The sequence below is a fragment of the Siniperca chuatsi genome, linkage group LG2, assembly GCF_020085105.1.
Source record: "Siniperca chuatsi isolate FFG_IHB_CAS linkage group LG2, ASM2008510v1, whole genome shotgun sequence".
Lineage (NCBI taxonomy): Eukaryota > Metazoa > Chordata > Actinopteri > Centrarchiformes > Sinipercidae > Siniperca > Siniperca chuatsi.
In genome coordinates, this window is record NC_058043.1 from 9,568,095 (window position 1) to 9,591,526 (window position 23,432).

Here is a 23,432-nt window from a genome sequence, read left to right on the forward strand (position 1 = left end):
ACATACAGTACCAAAATAGAGCGCTTAGATGAAAATTAAATACACACATAATGTAAACAATTTTCACATATACATCTATAGAAACGACCCCAAACACACCATTAATGAGACTAATGATGGTAATGATTTTTCCATTTTTGCTGAATGACCCCAAGTCCCTTGAAAGCCCTTGTGAACAATACTGCTGTCAGATCCTTGTGTCCACACATGCAAGCCACAGCCCGCCTACTCCCCAGTCCCACCGCTTCCTCCACAGCTCTCACACTTGTGCAGTTCTTTCACTCTCATCAGATATTCAATGTCTCACCATCACATGAAGTCACACTTCAGTAGCTCACTTTAACAACCACATCAGATTTTCACATCAGTGGATAATAAAAACACCCCTCTACATCTTCTTGCTGCTTTTTTTTTTTGCTTAAGAAGAACTTTGGAAAGTGCTTTGGACCATATTATAGCTGCATGCAGAAGCCAGCAGCTCAGGAGCGATGTCATCTATGCTTTCTCACAACAAAGATCAGCCACGCATCAGAAAGTCGCTCTCTGACTCTTCTCCAACTGCAACCACTGCCACCACCAAGAGCCTAAGGGTAAGGCCTAATTGTCTTTAATCTTTCCAGTGCCTGTTTAGTTGGAGGAAATGTCATGGCTGACATAATGCAAACACTAACGTTTAAATTCAGTCATTGTCAAACAAATGTCTCTGTAACAAGCCACAGAGGTATTCCTGTGTGTGTTTGTATACTTTGCCATAAAATCTTAGGACATGTCATACATAATTAGCTGTACTCATGATATAGCCTACATGATCAATGGAAAATTATGTGTAGCCACAAATGACCTCTTACTGCCTCATTTGGAATGAGCATGAATGAGTCCCTTTTTTAGACAGCACTGTTTACACATGATAGCTGTTGGGAATAGTAACAAAAGAGTTTCCCCTCGGGGATCAATAAAGTATTTCTGATTCTGATTCTGTTGGAATGCAACTAAAGATGTCCTGTAATTCACTTTAAAATGTCTGTGGCACTATCACTATTGCAATATTTTCCTTTATATTGTACTGCAATCAATGCAGAAAGTTTGTAAAAGCAGAATTTTTCCAGAGATGGTGTGATCAGTGACTCTGTGTTCCTGTAAAGCTATGATATCATTTTATGCATTTATTTTGGTACTTTGATTGACAATTAATCATATACAAGCAATTACAGTTGGTGTTTTTCATTTTGCCAATTTTATCAGTGTATTATTTATCAAATCATGTGTTTTACATGCTGATTTGAATGAGACATGTTTTTTCTATAACTTTAAACTTTACAAACATCTTAATGGGTTAGATATGAAGTTATTTTTTGTGTTGTTTTTTTCTAGATTACTTTTGTGGGTATTTGCCTTTATTCCTAATAGTGTACCAGGGACATTGTGGTTACATGGTACACACCTTGGACCCCTAAGGCACCAGATCTTTTTTTTTTTAACTCTCACATAACTCTTTGACATGCTTTTAAAGGTTCATAATAACTCACATAAACTGTGAAACAAAATTGCGTGTTGATGTACACAGAACAAAAATGTAAGTGAAACCAAGGCAAAGTTGTAATGAGCAGTTAATCTTATCTGTTTATGTAAACTAAGAATCCCTTTGGGAAGGATAAATGGAGAGACACAGAGAGAGGGATACAGGAAGAGAGTATGAGAGAGAGAGAGAGAGAGAGAGAGAGAGAGAGAGAGAGAGAGAGAGAGAAAGAGAAGCAGGGGTGAAAGATGACAGGGAACAGAGAGAAGGAGGGATAGAGTGCTTAGGACTGGCTTGTGGGAACTCAGACGCAGTATTTATGGATGTTTATCTCTCTGCTAGTCCTACGGGAAGCTCACATTTTCCACTTGGGAATAGCTGGTCAGCAGGCAAGAAGTTCCTCATGGGATCTAGAAAGCCTGGAGGACAGCTTAGTGACAGATACACTCACATACATGGGATAAAATGTCACAAAAGCCAATGTTTCCATCAGCATCTGTTTATATTTGATGTCACTTAATCTAAACCAGAGCTTTTTCCAAGTCTGCATACTGTATATCATTAATAGCCATTTACCAAGCATATCCAAGTGTCCAGAGACAGCCTTAAAGGGGCTGACATCAGAGTCTGGTGAAGATCCAGAGATCTTGTAAATGTCTGAGCAGAGGCATATCACTGTGTTTACACATAGTGTCTGTATAACATAAAGCCCTGTTTCTTCTTTACAGGAATCTACTTGCAATCTCCATGCTTTAGTTAGACATGTAACTGTTTAAGCAGTGGCCACCAGTCAGGTCTTTGCTTTAGTTTATGTGACTGTCATAATAAGTCTCTATGTCTAAAAGAATAAACTTTAAACTGCATGTACTGTCTTCGAAGTTATGTCAGCAGGAATAAGTAATCCAGTGCATCTATATCTCTGTGATACATGCAGAAGTAATTGCTACAGGCAAGATAAATTACCTCTTATAAGTTAATACATATTGATTATGAGCACTGGTGAATGTAATAAAACTGAAAGAGCGAATCATAATAGCATTCATCCTCCAGAAGAGGTCCAGAGACGATCTATGCCAAGGAGCACTGAAGCTGTTCAGGCAGCTTTTGGTGGCTCAACACCTTACTAAGACACTTTATGTTGTTTTTCCATTAATTTGTCACCTATCTGCATATTACATTGGGGTTCATATTACTTTTACTGGTTAAGTAAGAATGAAACCTTTGTCCCTCACAGTCAATCAAGCAGTGTTATGGTACATTTTCTCATCTTTTTTGAGGGAGTGTGTTAGATGTTGTTAGGCTCTGCTCTGCCGATTGAAAATCTCTCATCAAGGAAACCACACAACCCTTCCAACTTCAGCAGGCAATAATGAACTAATTGCAAAAGCCACTGCCAGAGCTATTGCCTTTTTTGGATATGTTTAGTTATCTGTGCTTGTCAGTTTATTTAAGGGATCATTTCCTCACTCCTTTAACTTGGCTTGGTATTTCAGAATACCATAAAGTCTTTCTTGGAAAACTGAAAAAAAAGTCTTTCATGAGGAATTTCTGGTAATGTCACTTCAAAGAATCACTGAGATTTGCTTACATGTAGATGTATTGACAATGAATGTACTTGCTGACATTGACCATGTAATAAAATATGTCCTGTGTGCATATCAACTGCATGGTTACAATATTATGCAGAGGAAATGGTCAACATGGTACAAAATACAACCTCATTTGTGGATTTGATTTTACAATGTACTTCATAAATCTCACATCACGACCAAACAGCCTGTCAAACAAATGATGAAGTCAAGGTGTGCGATGTCATCATTTGCAGTAATGAGCATTTACTGAAATAGAGGATGGTTCATGATGGGGTTGAATGGCTTGTTCATGCCATGTAAGGATAAGGTTAGACAATCAGGAATGTACTAACAAAAACCTTTCATTGACGTTGTTGTTGCATTTTTTATTTTGGTCAGTTCTAAAACATTTCTCCTCTATTTCAGCATGAGAGACTTTCTAGGTAAGAACTGTCTAATTTAATTCACATCATCAATAAATACAAAAGACATTCAATTATCTCCTGAGAAAATGATAGAAAAAAACAGGAATCGATCAATGACTCAGTGATATTAAACTTTGACAGTAACTGAGCTAAACCTCAGTGTTGTACTTAATATCTCCCTTATGTTTTCAGATTGAGCTCATCTGGATCCTCTGATGTCTCCAACGACACGTCAACAAACCACGCTGACTCCTACGTCTTACGGTGGGAGAACCGACTGTCTGCAAGGAAAAAGGCAGAAGAGACGGCAAACAATGACTATAAAAAGGCAGGTGATGCAGTTTGCATATTGATCATTTTTCAAGTGACTGTTGTTTTGGTGCTCAAGTAACAAAGGAACTCAATGTAATTACTTGACAATTGATTAACTTATTTAATGAGTCAGCATTTCATTCAACCAGTGATTTTCAGCACAGGGCCTTCAGCATGGCGTTTTATAAATATTTAGTCTTAAACCTACAAGGATGGATCACCAAAGTGATTACAATTCATCCTGAGGGGAACATGAATGTCTGGACAAAATTTCATGGCAATCCATTCAATACTTTTTGATAAATTGTAACCACAATTATTTATTATTTGTAACAAATGTGAACCTCTGATGGGAATGATGGATATCTGTGCAAACTTTTGTTGCAATCCCGCCAGTAAATGTTGAAGCATTTCACTTAAGACGGTGTAGTCCCTCATTCGTCCAGGAGTGTTCTAACGTAGAAAAGGTTTCAGTCGTAGTCATCTCGTAGTCAATAGGCCTGATTACTGATTACTGGGCCATCTTGGAAACTATTAGGTCAGTTTCAGGTGAAACTAGCTATTAACAGATACTCAGGCAGATTCCTTCCTGAGGGCAGGGCTTATGTAACTCAGAGTAGCTTAAATTTCCAGTTCCCGTCCAATTTTTTCACAATTGAGAATGACTTCCGGATGGGAGCCGAAACGTCTTGATTCTGAAAACAGTGTCCAGATGACTACGACTGAAAGCATTTCACTTGATAAGTGTAAACTTTTACCTGTTCGTGTTGATAGTTAAAATGTCAGGGAATAACCAAAGTCATTAGGATAGATGACCTGGGCAGCATGGATATCTGTAGCAAATTTCATGGCAATCAATGTTGAGATATTTCACTAAGAACCTAAAATGTCAACCTCATGGTCAATAATGAAAATAATCATTAGTTGCATACTAAACAGCCACACAAACAGTCAGTGTGGCTGTTGAATAAATTTGATGGAAATCCTAACAAGTGCATATTTTGTAGATGTATGAAAAGGCACTGGCCACCAATCAAAGGCTCAAGTCCAAGCTGGAAACAAGTAACCAGGAACTCGCCATGATTCAGGACCAGCTGCAGAGAACACAGGTACTGTATATACAGCAGACAGTGGTTAATATGCCTAATCCAGATTCATGAGTGTGAAAGAACTGAAGGAAATGGTAGCTGAAAAAGTACTTGCTGCGAGTCATAATTTAAATCATTCAGATTTTTCTTGTCAGTACACACAGAAATGTCTCCCATGTATTCTCATGATGATATCAGGTAATACTGTAATGTGAGAGAAATGTGAAATGAAAGGTAGCAGTTGTAAGCTGCAATGTAATTACTGTAGGGTGCCAGGTCTGAATTTTGGAATAATAACAGTGAGCCGCTTAATAGTTTCTGTGTGCAACTGTGGGTATATTGGATATTTTACATCAGAATCATGTGCTCACCGTTATGAAAATGCAGCACCCATAATCAAACAGTTTCAAGGCTTTATACCATAATCTTTTTTGTAATAACCTTTCATTGTTATAGAAGGGAAGACCAGGAGATTGTAGCTCCAACATGCTTGAGACAGAAAAAAAGGTATGAACTCACCATTATACTAATATCAAAAAACTTATTTTTATTCAAAGAGATTTTAATTATCTTGATTTATTTATCTTAATTATTTTTTATTAAATGTTCTTCCTTGTAGGAAAGTTGGAGTTTAAAAAAGAGGATATCAGACATGGAAGAACAGTTGAAGGTAATTCAGATATTTTACAAATTAGTCCTTAACTTTTGTTATTTACTTAATATTCTCTTCAATTTTTTTCATATTCAGTCTCCTTTAAAAATATCAGTAGTCAAGAATATAGCAGGATCTCTTACTCAGGAGAAAGTTAAGCTTATTTGACATGAGGAAAACAATGAACGATCAAACCAAACAGCCTAAAGTGTCTGTGGGACTTGGAGCCGCAGAGTTAGCTGCTCTGTCTACGGTGGTTTTAGCTGTCACCATTTGTCACCATTATGCTCTGTTGGCTGTGGAATGTGTGAGCACTTTGACACTGCAGCGAGTGAGCCATCAGTATTCATCTACAGTCTAACATTCACAAATGTCTGCTGTGTTATGCCCCAGAGGATATACACAAAAACCTGTTGTTATCTGTGAATGAGAGGTCTAAACAAACATGATGCTGGTCTGGAAATAGACATTCACAACAGAGAAGCACTGTTGCGTGTATTTAAATGAGCAAGTCTGGCCCAATTGTGTCTGCGTGTCACTGAATGTAAGCGTACAAGATTATGTGTGTTTGTATATGTGTAATTGTATTTGTTTTATTGTAATAAATTGCACAGATTTATCCAGATCAGATTCAGGGAGAAATGTAAAACAGTGTACCTGTATTTAAGTTCACTTTGGAACAGAGCCTAGAGCTTTGAATACCTACAGTGACAGTGACTCAGTGTGAGATGATTTTGGACACGGCCCCAAAACCCTTAAAAGAAAATGTGAAGGATACATTTTTGAATGAGTATGAATATGTTTATAATTTGTCCATGAAATATTTTTGTGGTGTTTTCCATATATCAAACTTATAGAAAGCATCCAATAATAAATCAAATGAAAAATAAAACTTACAAACTTTTTCTAAGACCAGAACATTAAAGTTGGAGTAACCAACTTTATTGGCTCGAAACAGAAGGAAGCATTTTCCAAGTCTGTCTTAAAACAATACTCACATGCCCATGTGTTGATCGCAAGAGTTATAAGTTGTAATCATTCCTCTTGTCCATAATAGCCAGTAATAAAGAGATCCCTTCCTAACATGATTCTGATGTAAGTGATGATCAGTTCAAGTTCAACTGAAGCCAATATGAGGCTTCAGCAGTCTGAGTTAATCAATCAAGTAGGTATCTTCCAAAGTTACTTTCTTTTTAGTACAAAATCCCCTCTTCTTATGACTATCCCTTTACTGCAGCTCTGAAAAAAGAACACTGTCTGTGGAAACACAAAGGGGGAATTCTGTACTTGGAGATACCCATTTGGTTTTTCTGACTAGGACTGATGAAGCCCTATGTTAGCTTTAGCTGAACTTTAGCATGCATTTTTGTTTGAAAAGAGGACTGTGAATTTTATCCTCCATCGCTTCCATTGGAGACACATTAGGAGGGGGTCCTCTTCACGGCCTGTATGGACTGAATTTGATTACAGCAACTATTAACTCTTACATATGGACATGTGAGTAATGTTTTGAGATAGACTTGAAAAAATGTGATCTGTGCTTTGGATCACCACATGCTGTATGTGCATGCTGCAAGCATGCCTTTGATTTGAAGCAGCAGCATTACATATTTGGGCCCCAACTCTAATCTCCATTTTGATGTGATAGAGGCTGAAAAAGTTGCTGGAATTGCCAGGAATCAAAACCAGGATTTTGTGCATGACTTTTAATATGCTACCAATATATGCATTTGCTTCAAAACCACAAGTAAGGGACAATCTGCAAAATGAGCTGTACACTTATCATATAGCAAAAAATAACGTACAGCATGTAAGGTAGACCTGTAGTGAATGTCTATTTAATGTTTTCATTTCTTATATGGACCATTATGATAAGACATGTTCCACCCAGGACAATGAGCCCTTCAGGTTATGAGCAACATGTCATTTTACATCTGGGCCCACTTTAGTTGTCTTGTGCTCTTTCTTCAGGTTAAAGCAGAGCTTAAGATGGAGAACCAAAGACTGAAGGATGAGAATGGAGCTTTAATCCGGGTCATCACTAAACTATCCAAGTGAGACAGGAAGCAGGAAGGATGAGAAGAAGAGGGACGGGTACCATAAGTCATATCTCTACCTGTATTCTCGCTACATTCATCCTATCCTCAGAAAGAATGTATGTACATAGTTCTCCAGTAACTTTGGAAACTTGACAACAAACATATGCAGGGATAAAAACATGTTTCACATCAGCTACGAAAGCTTCCTGTTACTGTACTGGATCTACGGTAATAAGACATTCCCAGACAGAAAATACATTAAATTAAAATTCATATTGTATATTCATAAAATATTTCTACATAAAGGCAAATGCCAACACGACCACGTCATGTGTTTTTCTTCACTGTGTAATGAACAAATTGTCCAGGTGTAAACCATTTATAAAAGTGTGTGATCATATCAAGACTATCCCTGTATACATACATGGACAAAATATTGCAGGTATTTCCACAGAGGTATTACCATGGTAACTGCGATATTTTGTCCATTCCGTATGCAGACCCTGAAAATAGGCACTGAACTGTCAGACAGCAGATGATGGATGAGCTACATTTCTCAGGAACGTGGGAGCGTCATCTCTGATTTAAGAGCTTCACCTTGAAGTATGATGTCACAGATGACAGGCTTTTCCTCTTAACCTGCAATATAAAAACAATGAAATGCATAAAAGGTGGTCATAGAGCAAAAAAAAAAAAGCCTCTTTTTTTGCACTAAAGCAAAATCAGACATGCATGTAAAACATGAATCAGTCAGTTCATGGTGAGTGGAGAGGCTTCAGATTCTCTTTTTTAAACAAGTAATGATAATTGACAAAACAATCTCACCTCAAGGTCCATTTAGTAGCTTCTCTGGAGCTTCGGTCACATAAAGATCATACAAAGATCGTGATCTTTATCAGCAGATGGTGAGATTGGCCATTTCCAAGATCAAAAATTAACTTTGAACCCCAATTTTAAAGTCAACATGAATCAGAAGTCCTTAAAGTGCTCAAAAAAAGCTAATTTGAACATCTAAAATTCCACACAACAACTGGGAAAACTCAAAGCTCCAGAACAGGCCAGTGAACTTTGAGGTGAGATTGTTTTGTCAACTGCAGTTTTAAATGTCAAGAAGGAACTTTGAACCTAAAGTACTGTTAAAAACATCTCAATGAAATAAAGGGAATTCTCTCTTATACAGGAGTTTCACTTTAATTTAATGATAATCACAACTGAACACAACTACCTGTTGTGTTTATGCACCATGCTGGCTATAATTTATCTTTTGTTTCACATTCAGAAGACTTAATGAGTCCCATATATTATCTTACATTCACGGGATCCCTGACTGAGTTATCAATTCTGTTTATATTTAATTTAGATTGTGATGTATTATAAATAATTTAGAGCCCTAAAATTAGTCTCAACCGCGTGTTTGCACATTTTTTAGAGACAATAAATTACATCGTATTAGCCATCTAAACTCCGACTAACAGAAACTTCATCCTAGTTCATCGCTCTGCAGATGTGTTGTATCAGAGAAGTGGCTATAACATGTGCTACTCAACACTGTTCCCTAGTATTTTTCTAATGCTTTGTATGATGCCACCTACTGACCGTAAGTGGAAAAGCATCCTCTGATTCCATTTACACACCACACAGGACAAGGCTACTTAAAATGCCTTTATTTCCTATGATTACATTTTGACAACACACAGATATGTCCTGACCACATCCCATATTTTGGTTCCCTTGAGTAATTCAGTTCTACATAGAGTGATCTATGAGTACAAGTCTTTTGGTCTTTTTGTTTCCTTTTTTTGCTGGAAAACATGGATTTTGTACGGAAAGAAATCATGCAGTTCACAAAAAGGCACAACTATTGACACACCTCTACAACAAGACAAAAACAAGAAGAGTCAAGAAAGACGTTCAAGCATTTCCCTTGTCTATGTTGCTCGGAAAGTGAATGCATGATAGAGTAAGATGATGATCAAGTCTTTGGATGTTCTGTATCATGGCTATGTTCACATAAGAGGACTAAAGAGGAACCATTATTGAAGCAGCAGGTTGGCAGTATTGCATTGCGAATGTTGTTCTGCACTGTTTGGGTTTGCTCTGTGCTCAAGATGGCTTATGAGACCCAGGAAGACGGGGATTTTGTTGCCTGCATTGCAGAAAAGTGACATAGTAAAGTCCATTAACAGAACACCAATAAACAAATACAGGCTCTATTGGTCATATTGCAAATACATAAAATAGCAGACAGAATCTGATGGCATAATGTACGTATATGAGAGTGAGTATATTAAATGACCCCAGGACAGAATGACCTGACACACGTTGTAGAAAAGGATGTAATGTGCTACTCCTCCACAATAAGATCTGAACTTGAATTTGATATTGTGGAATTGGATCTTTAGAATAGACTAGATATTAAAAATGGAAAATGTGTCTGGTGTGTATTCCTCTCAGCCCCCTGAACATAGAGAGATAGCTACATTATACTCCAAAAGATGGACTGTCATGAAGATTAGGATTGTTCATCTTCATGCACTGTATCTAAAAGTAAATCAAAAAGTAAATGACAGTGACTCAAAAAAGCAGACGGGGTAAACAAATCCCCACATTAGAAATGTCATGGTTGACACAGCATTGATATCTCAGAGCATGCACAAGTGACACAACACCAGCTCATCCCATTGCAATCCATTAGTTAAACTGTGTGTTCATTCATGAAGTGACATTTGTAATGAAAACATTATTAATTGCTTAGTTATATGACTGGAGCTACTTCAGAGGACTGCATCAATAATATGCAGTAATAAAATTTCACAGAACTAATCCAGCAAAGAAGTAATAATGAAAAAAAACTGTGTAATGAAATTAAAAACAAAGTTTGGTTTATTTTCTATGCAAATGACTGACTTCACTCATTTCTTACGTTAAAAAGTATAATCAGACATATGAGAGCAGTTTTATTTGAATAGGAATAAGATGAGAAGGTACAATTTAATGAGGTACGGAAGGAAAAAGGGGCTATAAGTCGATTTAGTCATCCACTGTATCTACATTTAATAATCTAAGACTTGACACCCATCTGGCAGGAATAAATGAAGGAAACACTTACGGTACACTGAGATAGAAAATCAAGGAGCCGGCAAATATTCTCCTATTATTATTATTATTATTATTTTTAAATATATACAGTTTTCTGGTCAGCAACCAACACATACTGTATAGCAAGTGCAAGCAGAAATGAACAATAATTACATGACTTGTAGGCCAAGCATACTGTAACACTGGATTTAACACAGAGGACACATACAAACGATGACAGTAAAGCAGACAATCATGCAGCATTATGGCAAACTACGTGGATTTTTACATATTATACACAAAGCAACCCTGCTTTAATTCCAGGCGTTAAAGGTGCCCGTGAACCCTAGCGTGGATTATTCAGACATACATTCAGACCCATTCAGCAAAAATACATACACTTTGCAGTCAGTGCATACTCTTTTTTACTCCGTTTTATTATCAAAAATGACACATAACACAAACACACATACACAATATAATTATGGTTCCTCCTTAAAACATGCTACTATTTACATCATCTTGTAAATACATGCTGTAGCCTATTAACAAATTTGCGCGATGCCTAATGTTAACAACAGGAAGAAGTAGTATTGTGAATGGACCAATCAGTGTGCTGCTGTTCACCCGCCTGCAGAATTATTTTTTACTATGGAAGCAAACACTGGGCTATAATAGTATGAATTTTATACGCAACTGAATGCATAATTCTGACATAGAACCACTACTGAATGTTACACTTGATGTTAAAATTTAAATATCACTGAAACTATAGAATTAAAATATTTTACTTTGAAAACCATCTTTTTGAATTGAATTGATTTTGAACTGGATGTTATTTTAAGTAAGATACTGTTACAGTTATGTTTTTCATATAAGACATGGTGATTCTGGGCTCTGTTTTTCAGGTTTGGTCATTAGTACTGTATTACTTGTAGTGATAGAAGCTGGACGTTTCAATCATTTTCTAATGCTAACTAGTTTTCTAACTATTGGTTATTGTGTAATCCTATTTGTGTGTTTATTTTACTCCTATGCACGTACCCCATGGCAATGGCAGAAGTACCCCCAGGGGTACAAATACACCTGGTTGGGAATCACTGCTGTAGGACAGAGGTCTGATCATTTCATTCCGGCTCCGATGGTTATCCTGGGTAGCCTGAATTTTCAAGATTAAATATTTTATCCTGAATTTTGGTGTCTGAATGAACTTGACTTGAAGTTTTAGGTCCAGAAATTACCAATTGAATTTGAGCAACTTGAATATAGTTTCATGTAAAAAACATTCAGTTTTTTCAATGTAATGGTGGGGAATTCAAACCACGTGAATTCAGATAAATCGTTCTTCAAGTAAAATATTTCAATGCTATGAATTCAGTGGTATTAAAATTTCAATATTATGTATTCAGTAGTGATTCAACTTCACAATTAGGTGTTGAGTTGCTTGGCATTTTTTTGCCTCCATACATCTGCATATCACAGTAACACAGTATGTCTGTGAGGAAGTTGTAACACCACCATATTGCAGCACTCCAGGTTTACAAAGCTTGTGGCTGATGAGTGAGAGATCCAAAGAACATGAAATACTGCGAGGCATGATACATGCTAGATTCTGCAGCTCTATTTGGTTCAAGCAAATGGTCCAAGATATGTTTATTGTATTACTGTATATGTTTGATGTAACATCAACGAGAAACCGGAGTCAAATCCCTTGTATGTGTACACATACTTGGCCAATAAAGCTGATTCTGATGTAGCATTTGCTGTGTTGAGATTTTACAAACCTGCATTTTGTACTTGAATTCACGCTCTCTTAAAAAGTCCAGCTACATCTTACATTTCAAATTCAATTCTCTATAAAAACATCTTGTCTTTGACAGAAATCCTCATGTTGTTTCATCAGAAACTATTAAAGTATTGAAGTGTACTACAGTATGTTTGGTAAACTACAACATTCGTCAAAGAAAGACATATAATCCGTTTAATGGATACCAAAACAAAAACGAGTTTGATGCCACTGTTTTTAGGAGGCAATTAAAAATTCAAAAGAGGTATAGTCAGAATTGGATTGAACATCATTGGTAAGCCTTCTAGTGTCCTTACTTTGTCCACAGATAAGTAAGGTTTTACATCCAAGTGGTCAACACAGCTCAAGACAGATTCCAGATGGCACATTCACAGTGTCCCTGACTACTTTTGAATGATATTCACTCTAAAAAGTTTCCCTTCTAAATAAAACAATGAAGCTTAATGTATTTTTCAAAGTGTCACATCAGGAAAGGCACCCTTGTATTCCTGTCCTACATTAGATGTGTCTGAAGATGCGGAAATGTGTGTTGAATGCATAGATGTGCCTTCATGGCAACACAAAAAAAGCAACATAGATCAGATAACTGTGTCATCCCTGCCATACTGTATACTACTGCACTGTAGTGTATGTATCTCCTTCTCAAATGTGAGCTGATAAAATGACAATCACTTATGCGGATTTCTCTTGAAAATATATTGCAACATGGATCGCTGCAGTGACCTTGACCTCATTCATTCACAATTAAATCTTTTTGCATTAATAGACTTAAACAGACTCTATGCAGGAAATAACCCAATACTACAGTACTTTCTATTGCAAGTTATAGCACACTTATTAGCGAGATACAATACTGGGCATGGTGTATGCAGAGCAGTGGGGAGGTAAGTAAAGCATGCTCTATAAACTAAACTAAAGCTTTATTTCCAGCATTGTCTTCACCAAGACTTTCATTCAGTGTCAGCACCCTAAGAATCAGTTTCTAAGTTTCTTCAAATGAAAGAAAGACCAAAAGTCAATCATTCAGTAACCAGTCACCCGATAACTCAACACCACTCCTCTCAGCATATACACTAATGTGTGAAATGTGATGCTTAAAAAGAGTTTTTTCGACTTAACCATGAATGAGCGGATATTCTAAGATGTCTCTTTTTTGCTGAGCAGGTTTCATGACAAGTAGTCATGTGTTAAGTCATGGGTTTCATGCAAAGTAGGGGTGGGGGTTGGATTTCTGAGTTAGTACATTAGCTGGTTGGTGGAGCTTGTTACTTCTTTGCAGCCAAGGATGCCAGCTGACCATCAATATCCTCCTCTGGCTGCAATGGATGCCACTGGGCAATGGGGCGGCGTGGATTAGCCAGCATGTCGGACCAATGCTTCAGACCTAGGCCAGTCGCCTTACTGCCCACAAAGATCTTTCCGATGGCGTCATTCTTACCGATCTTGTCATAATCAAACACTGTGACCGCCACCAAGATTTTCTAAGAAGTGAACAAGAGAGAATATGTAATTTCTGAAATTAAGTCATCCCATCATCAAAATATGAGTGTAAATGACTTTTAAGACCTTTTGTAAAGTGGAGAAACAAGACTTTGCTTTACTCACAGCTGTATATTATTAACTTACTGATAAAGAATAAATATTTTGGTCTGACTTGTACTGTACCTGCATCTGTTCCAGCGGGATTTCAAAGCTGAAGGATTCATTATAGTAAGGGTTTAGGGTGTTCTTCTTCACTGTAGTCTTCTTTTTCTTCAGACGCTTACCCCCCTGCAGCAGCTGGATCTTTACATAAGGATCTGCAAAGGGCATCAATATGATCAGCAACGGAGACTATTAAGGTAAGTTATTGTAAAATAAGATAAGCCTTTGTTGATCCCCAGAGGGGAAATGTGGTTGTTGCAGCAGCCCAAGGGCAGAAATAAGTACAGATAAATAAAGAAAGTAAAAACTAAAATAGGAATAGAAGTAAAACATAGAAACTATACAATAGCAATTAAAGACAAAATTACAAGGTAAAGTGACAGTGGTGTGATTGATAACAGCAGTTTAGTATATGTAAACAGTGTACACCAGACTAATATATAATGATTATGTAATGATACTTAGTGTTTGTCTGTATTTATACAGAATTATAATAGAAATATAATGTAGTATATAATATAATAACACAGTATAACATATTAACATAATATAGTATAATATATACATAATAATGTATTATAATATACAGTAGCACCGTATAATGTAGTATGGTATATGAGATACAGTAAGGTGAAATGTAGTACAGCAAAAAATCATAGAATATCAAATATAGTATAGTATAGTATAATATATAATCAGTAATAAACATAGTGTAATATATAACAAAATGTAGAAATCAGTCCAAGTTGTAATGTAGTTGTTGGCTTTCCTGTTGTTTCTGCAATATTTACTTCCCTTTTATCACTTCTGATATGTATTTCCCTCATTTTGATTACTTTCTGTATTGATTTATCCCCAGTTTTTGTAATATATGTTGTATTTGTGGAATTTCCTATGTATTTGGCCTTGCTGAATTAAAATTGTGAACTGCATTTCTCAAATGTACTTATATGACAAAGCACAGACACGCTCTATTTGAAGTCATTATAAGCTCTGGGATACCCTTGTGTCAAACATTTGTCCTAACAAAGGTTCTAGGGACCAAAAGCTTGTCTTTATCATTAAAAAACGTGTATTCTTTTCTCCATATTTGATGTGTTAGGCTTTCTTGCACATTAGAACTGTCGTATGTACAGTGATCTTCTAACATGTAGTTGTTTTTATTGTTATATCATGTGTTTTGAAACATCATTCTAAACCACAGTCATAGGAAAACACTAATTTAAGCCTAAACTGTTTCCAACAGTAATCCCAATAAAAGTATAGGAATCTAGATTCTATTTACAACATTGTAACTTTGTAACTAATTCCTGCATTTCTCTACCAGATAATCCACAGGCGTCCATCTTCTTCAGGTTCTTTGCCTCCAGGATGCAGACAGTGAGTTTCCCGGCGGTGGGGACGTAACGGAGGGAGATGCAGATGTCTCCAAGTTTCTCAGGCTGAGCAGTCAGCACAGAGAGAAGAGACAGAAGAAGCACACATGCTCATCAGCCAACAACAGAAAACTGCTTGTTTAAGAATATGATGATGGGCTACCGCTACAGCAAAATGCTCTCAGCTACTATCTCCTGTATGTCTTGCACTTTTTCATTTGGGCTGAAATGAATGTCTTCTTGTCCTCGTGGCAACATTGTCAAAATTCTTGCTTAGAATTGCACAGTTCTGTTTGGACTGAGAATAGTTAAGAGATTTTGAACTCTGAGCTTTCAGCATCCACTGAGATGAATGAGATGGTGATTTTTGCTTTGAAGGGTTATCTTCTGTATAAAAAATGTCATATCTCAGCCTAAGAATTCCAAAGTCATGCAATGTGATCAAGACCCTGAATAAGAATTGTACTACTGTAATAAAATTGTGATGATTTGATGATTTCTGAATGTTTGCGCACTTTTACAAACAAGTTTTAACAACTGTATATTGATCAATTATCCCAGTCTTCTTTAAAAGAATTATTTCAAATGTTTGATCGTTAACAGCACCTCCTCTTGATCAGCACTCTCCAGATCCTTCCACTCCTCGATCGGCCGTCCGAGGTCGATGGTGTTCATGGGAATCTTCACCTCTCCAATGACGTCATGTTTGGAAAATCGGTCATAGTCATAAACAGACATCACCAGAGTCTTCCCACCAAGCTCCTCATAGGGCACCTGATCGAGAGACACAATGCTGTTTTGTTTTATACCTTGATACCTTATATTTTTTTCCATTAGTTATTATATGACTGTAAAAACTAATTAAATCCTTTAATATGTTCAAGAGGAATTTTTAAAAATCACCACGCGTTCACATGAATTTCCTCTGACTGGTCCAGTTTCTTAAAAGTGCAACTACAGGTAAGCCAGGTTGACTGGAGAAGCTTAACTAATCGTTATTAATACATGTTCATGGTGTTTTTCAGCTAAATCAGTGAATAAGTGAAAAGCTGACAAGAAATAGACAAAACAAAGTTGAAATTAAATACAAATTATCTGAGAAAAGATACACCGTATTTAAGGACAAATAGCATTTAAATAACATAAATTAATGATTTTATCTCTGATTTAAACATTTAAGAAAGATATGAGAAAAGATAACATTCTCCAGCTGTCTGAAACTTTCTTAAAAGAAGATAAGGACAATTCTATATGCTACCATCCTTTGCAGACACCCTGTCTAGACATATGAAATGAATAAAAAACCTTTCAAGTTAAAAAAGTAAGAAGTAACTCAAATAAACCTTCCCAGTGAAACACTAAATGTGGCAATAAACAACTCTTCAGCTCTGTTTGGGAGAGAACAGTTCTGAAAAATAAGATTTGTTTTTTTGCTTCTGCAAATTTGCAGACAGGCAGAGCTTCCAGCGTGACCCAGAGCCACTTGTAAAGTCTCTGCGGGCTTTATTAGCCAGGGCAGGAAAGAGCAGCATGTAGGCTGCACAGGCCAGTGAGTACACACATCCTGAGAAACCTGACAAGACACAGTCAGTCCTATTACACTTACACACTATATTGATTGATCTATGTCTCTCTGTTAACAGCTGCATCGATTCATATCAAAGCAGTGCAGACTGGAAAGCAGGAATCAGACCTCTTCTGCACCAAATTACCCAACAGTAGATGTATTTTATCACTGCACATACTGACAAGACTTACCTTGAATACAAATGTCTCATTGAAGACAGGGTTCAGTGTTTTCTTGTGGACTTTGGTGTCATACTTCTTCTTCTTCTCAGGTAGGAGCAGGACTTTAACGTAAGGATCGGAGGTTCCACCCGAGTCCATGGAGATGAGGTCCGCAGCTTGAAGGATGCCAACTGTGAGCTGTGTGCAGAGGAGGTATGGGCAGGATGTAAAGGACAGGAGAAGTGAAGACAAAATAACTAAAATAAATTTTATCAGGCAAAAATCCAAAGTTTAGAAGATTGTTCATTTGTGTCAGGGTCACTGCTGCAGAGATTGGTTATATAACATCATCTGACAACTTAAGCCACGCAATCAGTCATCACAAACTTCTTCCCCCGACTGGAGACATATTGAATGTCAGAGGGTTTTCTTCAATGTCACACAACTGTCATCACAGTGTGATAACTTCTTTGTACCACAAGATGTGTGTGTGTGTGTGTTTGAGATAGTTATACATTAGGGACAAATAGAATAGACAAGGTACACATTTCATTCTAGTCTCTGCTCTGTTTTATGTTGACTTCATTTAAGGCATTTCCTCTTTGATTCAGCATTTAAAGCCTCATTAATTCATGTCATATACGACCACTGTGTCCATATGCTGCTTAGAGTATTACAGTAATGATGATAAAGTTACAGAATATTTGCCAAATGCGTTCCAATTTCTCTCAGCCAGATTTATTGTAAAACTATTTATTCCATATCTAGTTTTTTTAAGCCTTTCTGATCATTCTGTTGCTCTGCTGAGGTTTTACAAAGAAGCTTGACACTTTGGGAAATAAGCTTTTTCGCTTTCTTGCCGAGGGTTAGATACCACTCTGTCCCTTCAATATACAGCTACAGCCAGCAGCCAGTTAACTTAGCTTAGCATAAAAACAGGGCGGAACAGCTAGCCTGGCTCTGTCTGAAGTTAACAAAATCTGACTGATCATGAGCTTTAGTTCCTCTAAGCTCTAAGGTGCTGGGCTGGCAAGAGGATTTTGTTACACTTGGACAGAGCTAGACTTACCTTTCTCCCCTGCTTCCAGTCTTTATGCTAAGCTAAGCTAAACAGTTGCTAGCTGTACCTTCATAATTAATTACTCTAAAATTGTTCACTATGCTTAAAAAAATATTAATATTTCTTTTAAAGCTTGACAATATGTGTAATGTATTTACAAGTGACAACAACAGACCTTTGCATTCTCAAAGTCATAATCTATAGAATATTGCAGCTTCCCCAGTTTCTCTTGTTCTTTCTCCTCCTCCTCTTTCTCCTCTTCCGTCAGTCCGGTCTCTCCCTCGTCATCATCATCATCCTGGTGTTTCTGTGGTGTGAAGGTAACAAGACAAAACACGGTGTTAAAGGTCAGGGGATCAGGGATCAGAATACAGGGCTCCCCACGACAGCCAGCATGCCACAGACACTGGAGCTCCAGGAGTTTTTACGTGGGAGATACATGTTTTGGTTACTGCTTACCTGCACAGCACCTGATGATAATAACCAGGGATTTATCATTTACAAGGTGAGAAATCTCTATTGGTAACACATAAATACATGTTTATACTTTCTGCACATCTTGTCCTCTCAGTGTTTTTGGATCATTGGGCAATTCCTTCGACATGCTTGTGCAGTACAGTGACGGCCAGAGTCAGTGGAGGCTTTGCATGCTAGTTCCACTAAGAGGGGTAATAAATAAGACAGTTTTCCAATGAAATCAGATATCAGCATAGTTTCTTGTTTGTCAAAGAGCTTTGATTTCACCAAATGTTCAAGGAGGTAAATGTTTATATAAAAACCCCTAATGAGCTAGCTCATAACAGCGCTACCACCACTGCATATTATAAAATGATAAAAGGTAAATAAGACATAATAGTCAGTGCAAGGACATGGCTTTCAAATAACCTACTGCTTTTAGCAGGATTTTAAATTTGTTGTTTTGTTAAACCCTTCAAACTTTTTTAACCTGCATGCCTTGTTTCACCTCTAAATTTATGTGGCACTCAAAAATGCCTCTTTTCAGCTCACCATTATTACAATAAATGGTTCAGGTTTAAAGGGCACAGCCAGCTATTTGAATAATGTAGAGTCTTATTGCTGCAGTGTTATTATTGTAGTTCAATTAAAGCCTCATTGCCAAGATGACCTTGACTTTGAAATGTTTTTCCCTTTTTTTCAGGCCATCCAGTGTCTCCACATCCTACCTCCTCCTTGAATGTTACAATCAAAAGGACAGATTTGCAAGTATTTGGCTCTTCATGCAGTTTTATCATCACCATTTCCATGTCTCCCAAACAACCAACCATGCCCTTTATCACATGCATAGATTAATAGTGTTAAAAGTGTCTTGCATATCATCTCTTAGTCCAATACTTTCCATATTGGTGTAAGTTACAGTTACATTGTCCTAGGAACAATGCGTTAGATGGTTAGACTCTCCTCTCTGGGGTTTATGGAGCACATCATAGCTTACCATTGTTACATTCTCAAGCTGTCATAACAAAAATAAAAAAAAGTTGTGGGGGGGCTAAAAAGGAAAAAAAAGCAAAGGAAGCTACGACTTTCATTCCATGAAACCCCCCTCCGCCCCACGGGCCAGAGAGCGTCAACGTGAGCTATCCACCTACCGTAGAGCGGGAGTCCACCACAGTCAAGAAACACGGGGCATACACAAGACAGACACAAAGCGGGGAAAAAAGGAGGAGAGCAGAGAGAGGAAGAGATTCAACTCACAAGACACCAAACACACTACAAAAAGAGAGGCAGTCAACACCACCACCACAATTATGATGAGAAATGACACGCTCGTTTTCGGCTGGGGACAATAAATTCACATTGTGGACACAAGTAATTGATTACTTTAATTAACTGTCACTGGAGCTCAGGGCAATCCATGGTGATGTTAGTTGATTAGTCCCTCAAATGAATGACTGGCTTTTCTAACATTTATCCTCTGATTTACTGTACTTTGTTTTCAAAATCTCCCAATATTTCTGCCGGTATCATGCCTTCATCCATTATCTTTAATTATAAAGTTCAGCTTTTTGTACTTGTGACTTGTCAAAAGAAACTTTCCACTTCATAGTGCTCATTATTCTTTGGCACCCTGTAACAAAGAGTGTCATTTTTCACCACGGGTCACAATGGAATACGTCACACATTTAAACGACCACCACAACAACATCAAATAAATGGAGGGGAAGAGAGCTCTCCTTGTGTCCTCTACAGCCTGGGTTATAAAAGCTGCTGGTAAAAGATCAAATTTGGTTAGCTAGAGACATTTTTAAATGAATAAAAATTCTGTACATCATAAATAACAATAAAAACTTGTTGTATTGTTGTATAAAAGACATCACCCAAAACATCCTGTTACTCTGACTTTTAAGCATGTAGGCAGCATAAGGCATCATACCTCGCCCTGCATGTTCTTCATGTTGAAGCCGTCCTTGCCCTTCTTCCCTTTCTTGTTCTTCTTCTTCTTGCAGCAGCATTTTTTGATTATGCAGAAGCAGCAGGTAAGGATGAGCAATGCAGCCACCACAGCTATGGCAATCAGAGCCCACGGAGGCACTGTCAGTTTTAAAACAACAGAGGGAAAATTGAGATTAATAGTTTTTTTTTTTTTACTTTTTGAACCTCAGCAGAATGTGGGGATGCACTGCAGCATTACTTACGTGGGATTTTATCAATTTCATTCAAGAATTTGCTCTTGATCTCCTCAAACATGTCGTTTTTGCTGATCTCTGTGTTGTTGGAGCCAGAGGTGTCCGGCGCAGACGTGGAGATGAAAGCCGAGGTGGGAGCCATGGTCATGGTGGTGGCACCAGTGGGCTCGGCGGCTGCCACGGCCTGTGGCCTTCTGAACAAGTTGAACTTCATTGTCAAAGACTAGGTGCAGCGTCCCTGAGGAACACACAGATCAGACAAAAAAAGAGGATAAGATATGCCGAACAACTAGTGTAATGACCTTAGTGGTGAAATATGGAACAAAAGTGAATGATCCTAATTAAAATACTTTCAGGATATACTTTCTCCTAAGGCTTATTGTTACAAATGTTTATTTGAATTTCACTGAATTACAGTATAATATATTGTGTCAGTACCATCATACAGTTTCTTGGCTGAGTGGACTGCTGGGAAAAGACAAAATTATGTGTATTATAGACTCAGAAGAAAACTTATTAACTAATTAATTTAGCATAAAGACAGGAAATAGTGGGAAACAACTAGCTGGCTGGTTGTCTCCTAAGTGAAAAAATAGGTCCACCAGCACCTCTAAAGCTCACTAATTAACACGCTGTATCTCGTTTATATTATCACTTCACGAACTGAAATGTGAAAATGTCAATTTGTGGTTTTAAGGGGAGTTAAGTGCTGTAACTATTTCTTGATGAACAGCAGTTTATCCATCTGTGCAGTGTCTATAGGCTATAGCCCTGGTTGCCTGGCAACCTCACAGTGACAACAAGACTCCAGGAAGACACTGCATTCAGCTGTTAGTGAGCCTGCATACAAAGTCAATCGAAAGATGCAAGTGGGCATGATTTGCAATGGGCCAAATGGACGCAAACAGAGGCGAAGATGCGTCCGGCCAGGTTGAAAATGTTTTTACTTGAGCACAAAATACAAGAAATCCCAGGGCTTTATAAATCTCCTTTATACACGTACAGAGACTAAAAGTTATAGGAGAGAGACTGGAGGGAAATAAAAGAAAGAAATGGAGTTCCTGGGGAATTCTGAGATCAGTCAGTGTCTGAGCTGAACACAAACACACAGGTCCACCCCCACGCACACGGTCATTGCATCCGTTGCTAGCTAGCTTAAGCTAATGTCTGGACAATTGGCACATTGGGTGTTTGGGACGAATCAACACAGACTGCACAGTGCAGTGGTCAAATTCACTTACGGTCTGAACACACCTTTAAAGGTGCAGGGGGTCAAATTTTTGAAACGTGGCTAGCTGCTTCCCCGTTTATAGTCTTTATACTCAGGTTCCGTACTTAAAATAAAGACGTTGGTAGTGATATCGATCTTCTACTCTTAGAAAGAAAGTGAATGAGTATATTTCCCAAAATGTTACTGAACTATTCCTTCAAACAAGTTGTGGAAATTCTACTTAAAAGCTTTTCATGTTCATTCCTGATATATTGTTACTTATTTAGTGAGTGACTAATGGATAAAGATGATCCCACTTCCATCCATGTAAAATGGTGGGGTGTATAAACAGATAGTCTGGTAGTTATCACAATCAACAGTTGTTAGTGAAGGATTAAAAAGAAATCAGTTACGTGAATAAGCACAAATTCTCAACTGAGAAATCTCATAGGATATAAAAGCCATAAAATTTGAGACTAAACACATCTGTTGTGCTGATGATGTGAGAATTTACTCTCTGTGTGAAGAATGACCAGAAACTGAGGTGAGCATGCCTCCCGCTCTGAACACAGTGATCTGCCAGAACTGAAGGAGACCCAGAGAGAGACCTGCATCTTAGCAGAGCTATCACAGAATTACAAAAGTTCTCCCCAAAACAGGTAGGTAGATGGTAGCTCAGTTGTTAAAGGAACAATAGGAAAGGTTGATACCTCTACAGTATCATTTTTGTCTGTTAAACATGAAGCTACAGCCAGGAGACAGCTGGACAGACAGGAAGCAGGGAGAAACAACTAGGCTGGGTCTGGTCATAACTAACAAAATTCAATTGCCAGTAAAACTGGAACTTGTTGTTTTTACAGTTCTGTTTTGTATGAATTACACAAATTAGATATAATGTGTTAATTAGTGAGCTGTAGAGGTGTTGATAGGCGGATATTGTTACCTTCAGACAGAGCCATGCTAGCTCTTTCCAGTCTTTATGCTAAGCTAACCTGACTGACTCTGGGCGGTAGCTTCATATTTACCGTACAGACATGAGAGTGGTATCGATTTTCTCATCTAACTCTCGGCAAGAAAGCATATGTTTCCCCAAATGTCAAACTATTCCTTTAACACTCCTCCCAGCATGAATACCCTCGGTTTGAAACTGTCTTCTGTCCCTTTCTGTGTGGAGAACATGTTATCTCTCGTGGGTTTCATGGATTTGGATCAACAAAATGCATGCTGGGATAGACGGTCTTTACCTCTTCATAACTGTAAATAAGAACAAGCTGGTATCAA

The 23,432-nt window shown here is 37.6% G+C and overlaps 2 protein-coding genes across 8 annotated transcripts in view; one reads left to right on the plus strand and one right to left on the minus strand.

Moving 5' to 3' along the window:
* Window positions 1-216: 216 nt before the first annotated feature.
* LOC122864541 (protein phosphatase 1 regulatory subunit 12B-like) lies at window positions 217-8,780 on the plus strand. Of its 3 annotated transcripts, none has more exons than XM_044172102.1 (7): window positions 217-590; window positions 3,514-3,530; window positions 3,705-3,840; window positions 4,832-4,933; window positions 5,372-5,419; window positions 5,532-5,582; window positions 7,536-8,780. In XM_044172102.1, exons 1-7 carry the CDS (start codon window positions 489-491, stop codon window positions 7,620-7,622), a joined length of 543 nt encoding a protein of 180 aa, XP_044028037.1. In that variant the 5' UTR covers window positions 217-488; the 3' UTR covers window positions 7,623-8,780. The 3 variants fall into 3 exon arrangements, with proteins under 3 accessions (XP_044028037.1, XP_044028043.1, XP_044028028.1); XM_044172093.1 differs by having other exon boundaries at window positions 220-590; window positions 5,369-5,419; XM_044172108.1 differs by lacking the exons at window positions 5,372-5,419; window positions 5,532-5,582 and having other exon boundaries at window positions 218-590.
* Window positions 8,781-9,250: 470 nt separating this feature from the next.
* Window positions 9,251-23,432, minus strand: part of LOC122864521 (synaptotagmin-2-like) — a 30,854-nt gene continuing 16,672 nt past the window's right edge. For 4 of the 5 annotated variants that reach the window (XM_044172063.1, XM_044172054.1, XM_044172071.1 and 1 more), the window contains 8 exons: window positions 20,951-21,179; window positions 20,689-20,846; window positions 18,472-18,603; window positions 17,267-17,434; window positions 16,115-16,282; window positions 15,457-15,574; window positions 14,154-14,287; window positions 9,251-13,969 (listed from right to left, as the gene is read on the minus strand). In XM_044172063.1, the coding sequence (XP_044027998.1) occupies window positions 13,754-13,969; window positions 14,154-14,287; window positions 15,457-15,574; window positions 16,115-16,282; window positions 17,267-17,434; window positions 18,472-18,603; window positions 20,689-20,846; window positions 20,951-21,155 (1,299 nt within the window). In that variant the 5' untranslated portion in view covers window positions 21,156-21,179 and the 3' untranslated portion in view covers window positions 9,251-13,753. The remainder of the gene's footprint in view (window positions 13,970-14,153; window positions 14,288-15,456; window positions 15,575-16,114; window positions 16,283-17,266; window positions 17,435-18,471; window positions 18,604-20,688; window positions 20,847-20,950; window positions 21,180-23,432) is intronic. The other variant, XM_044172080.1, reaches the window with a different exon arrangement.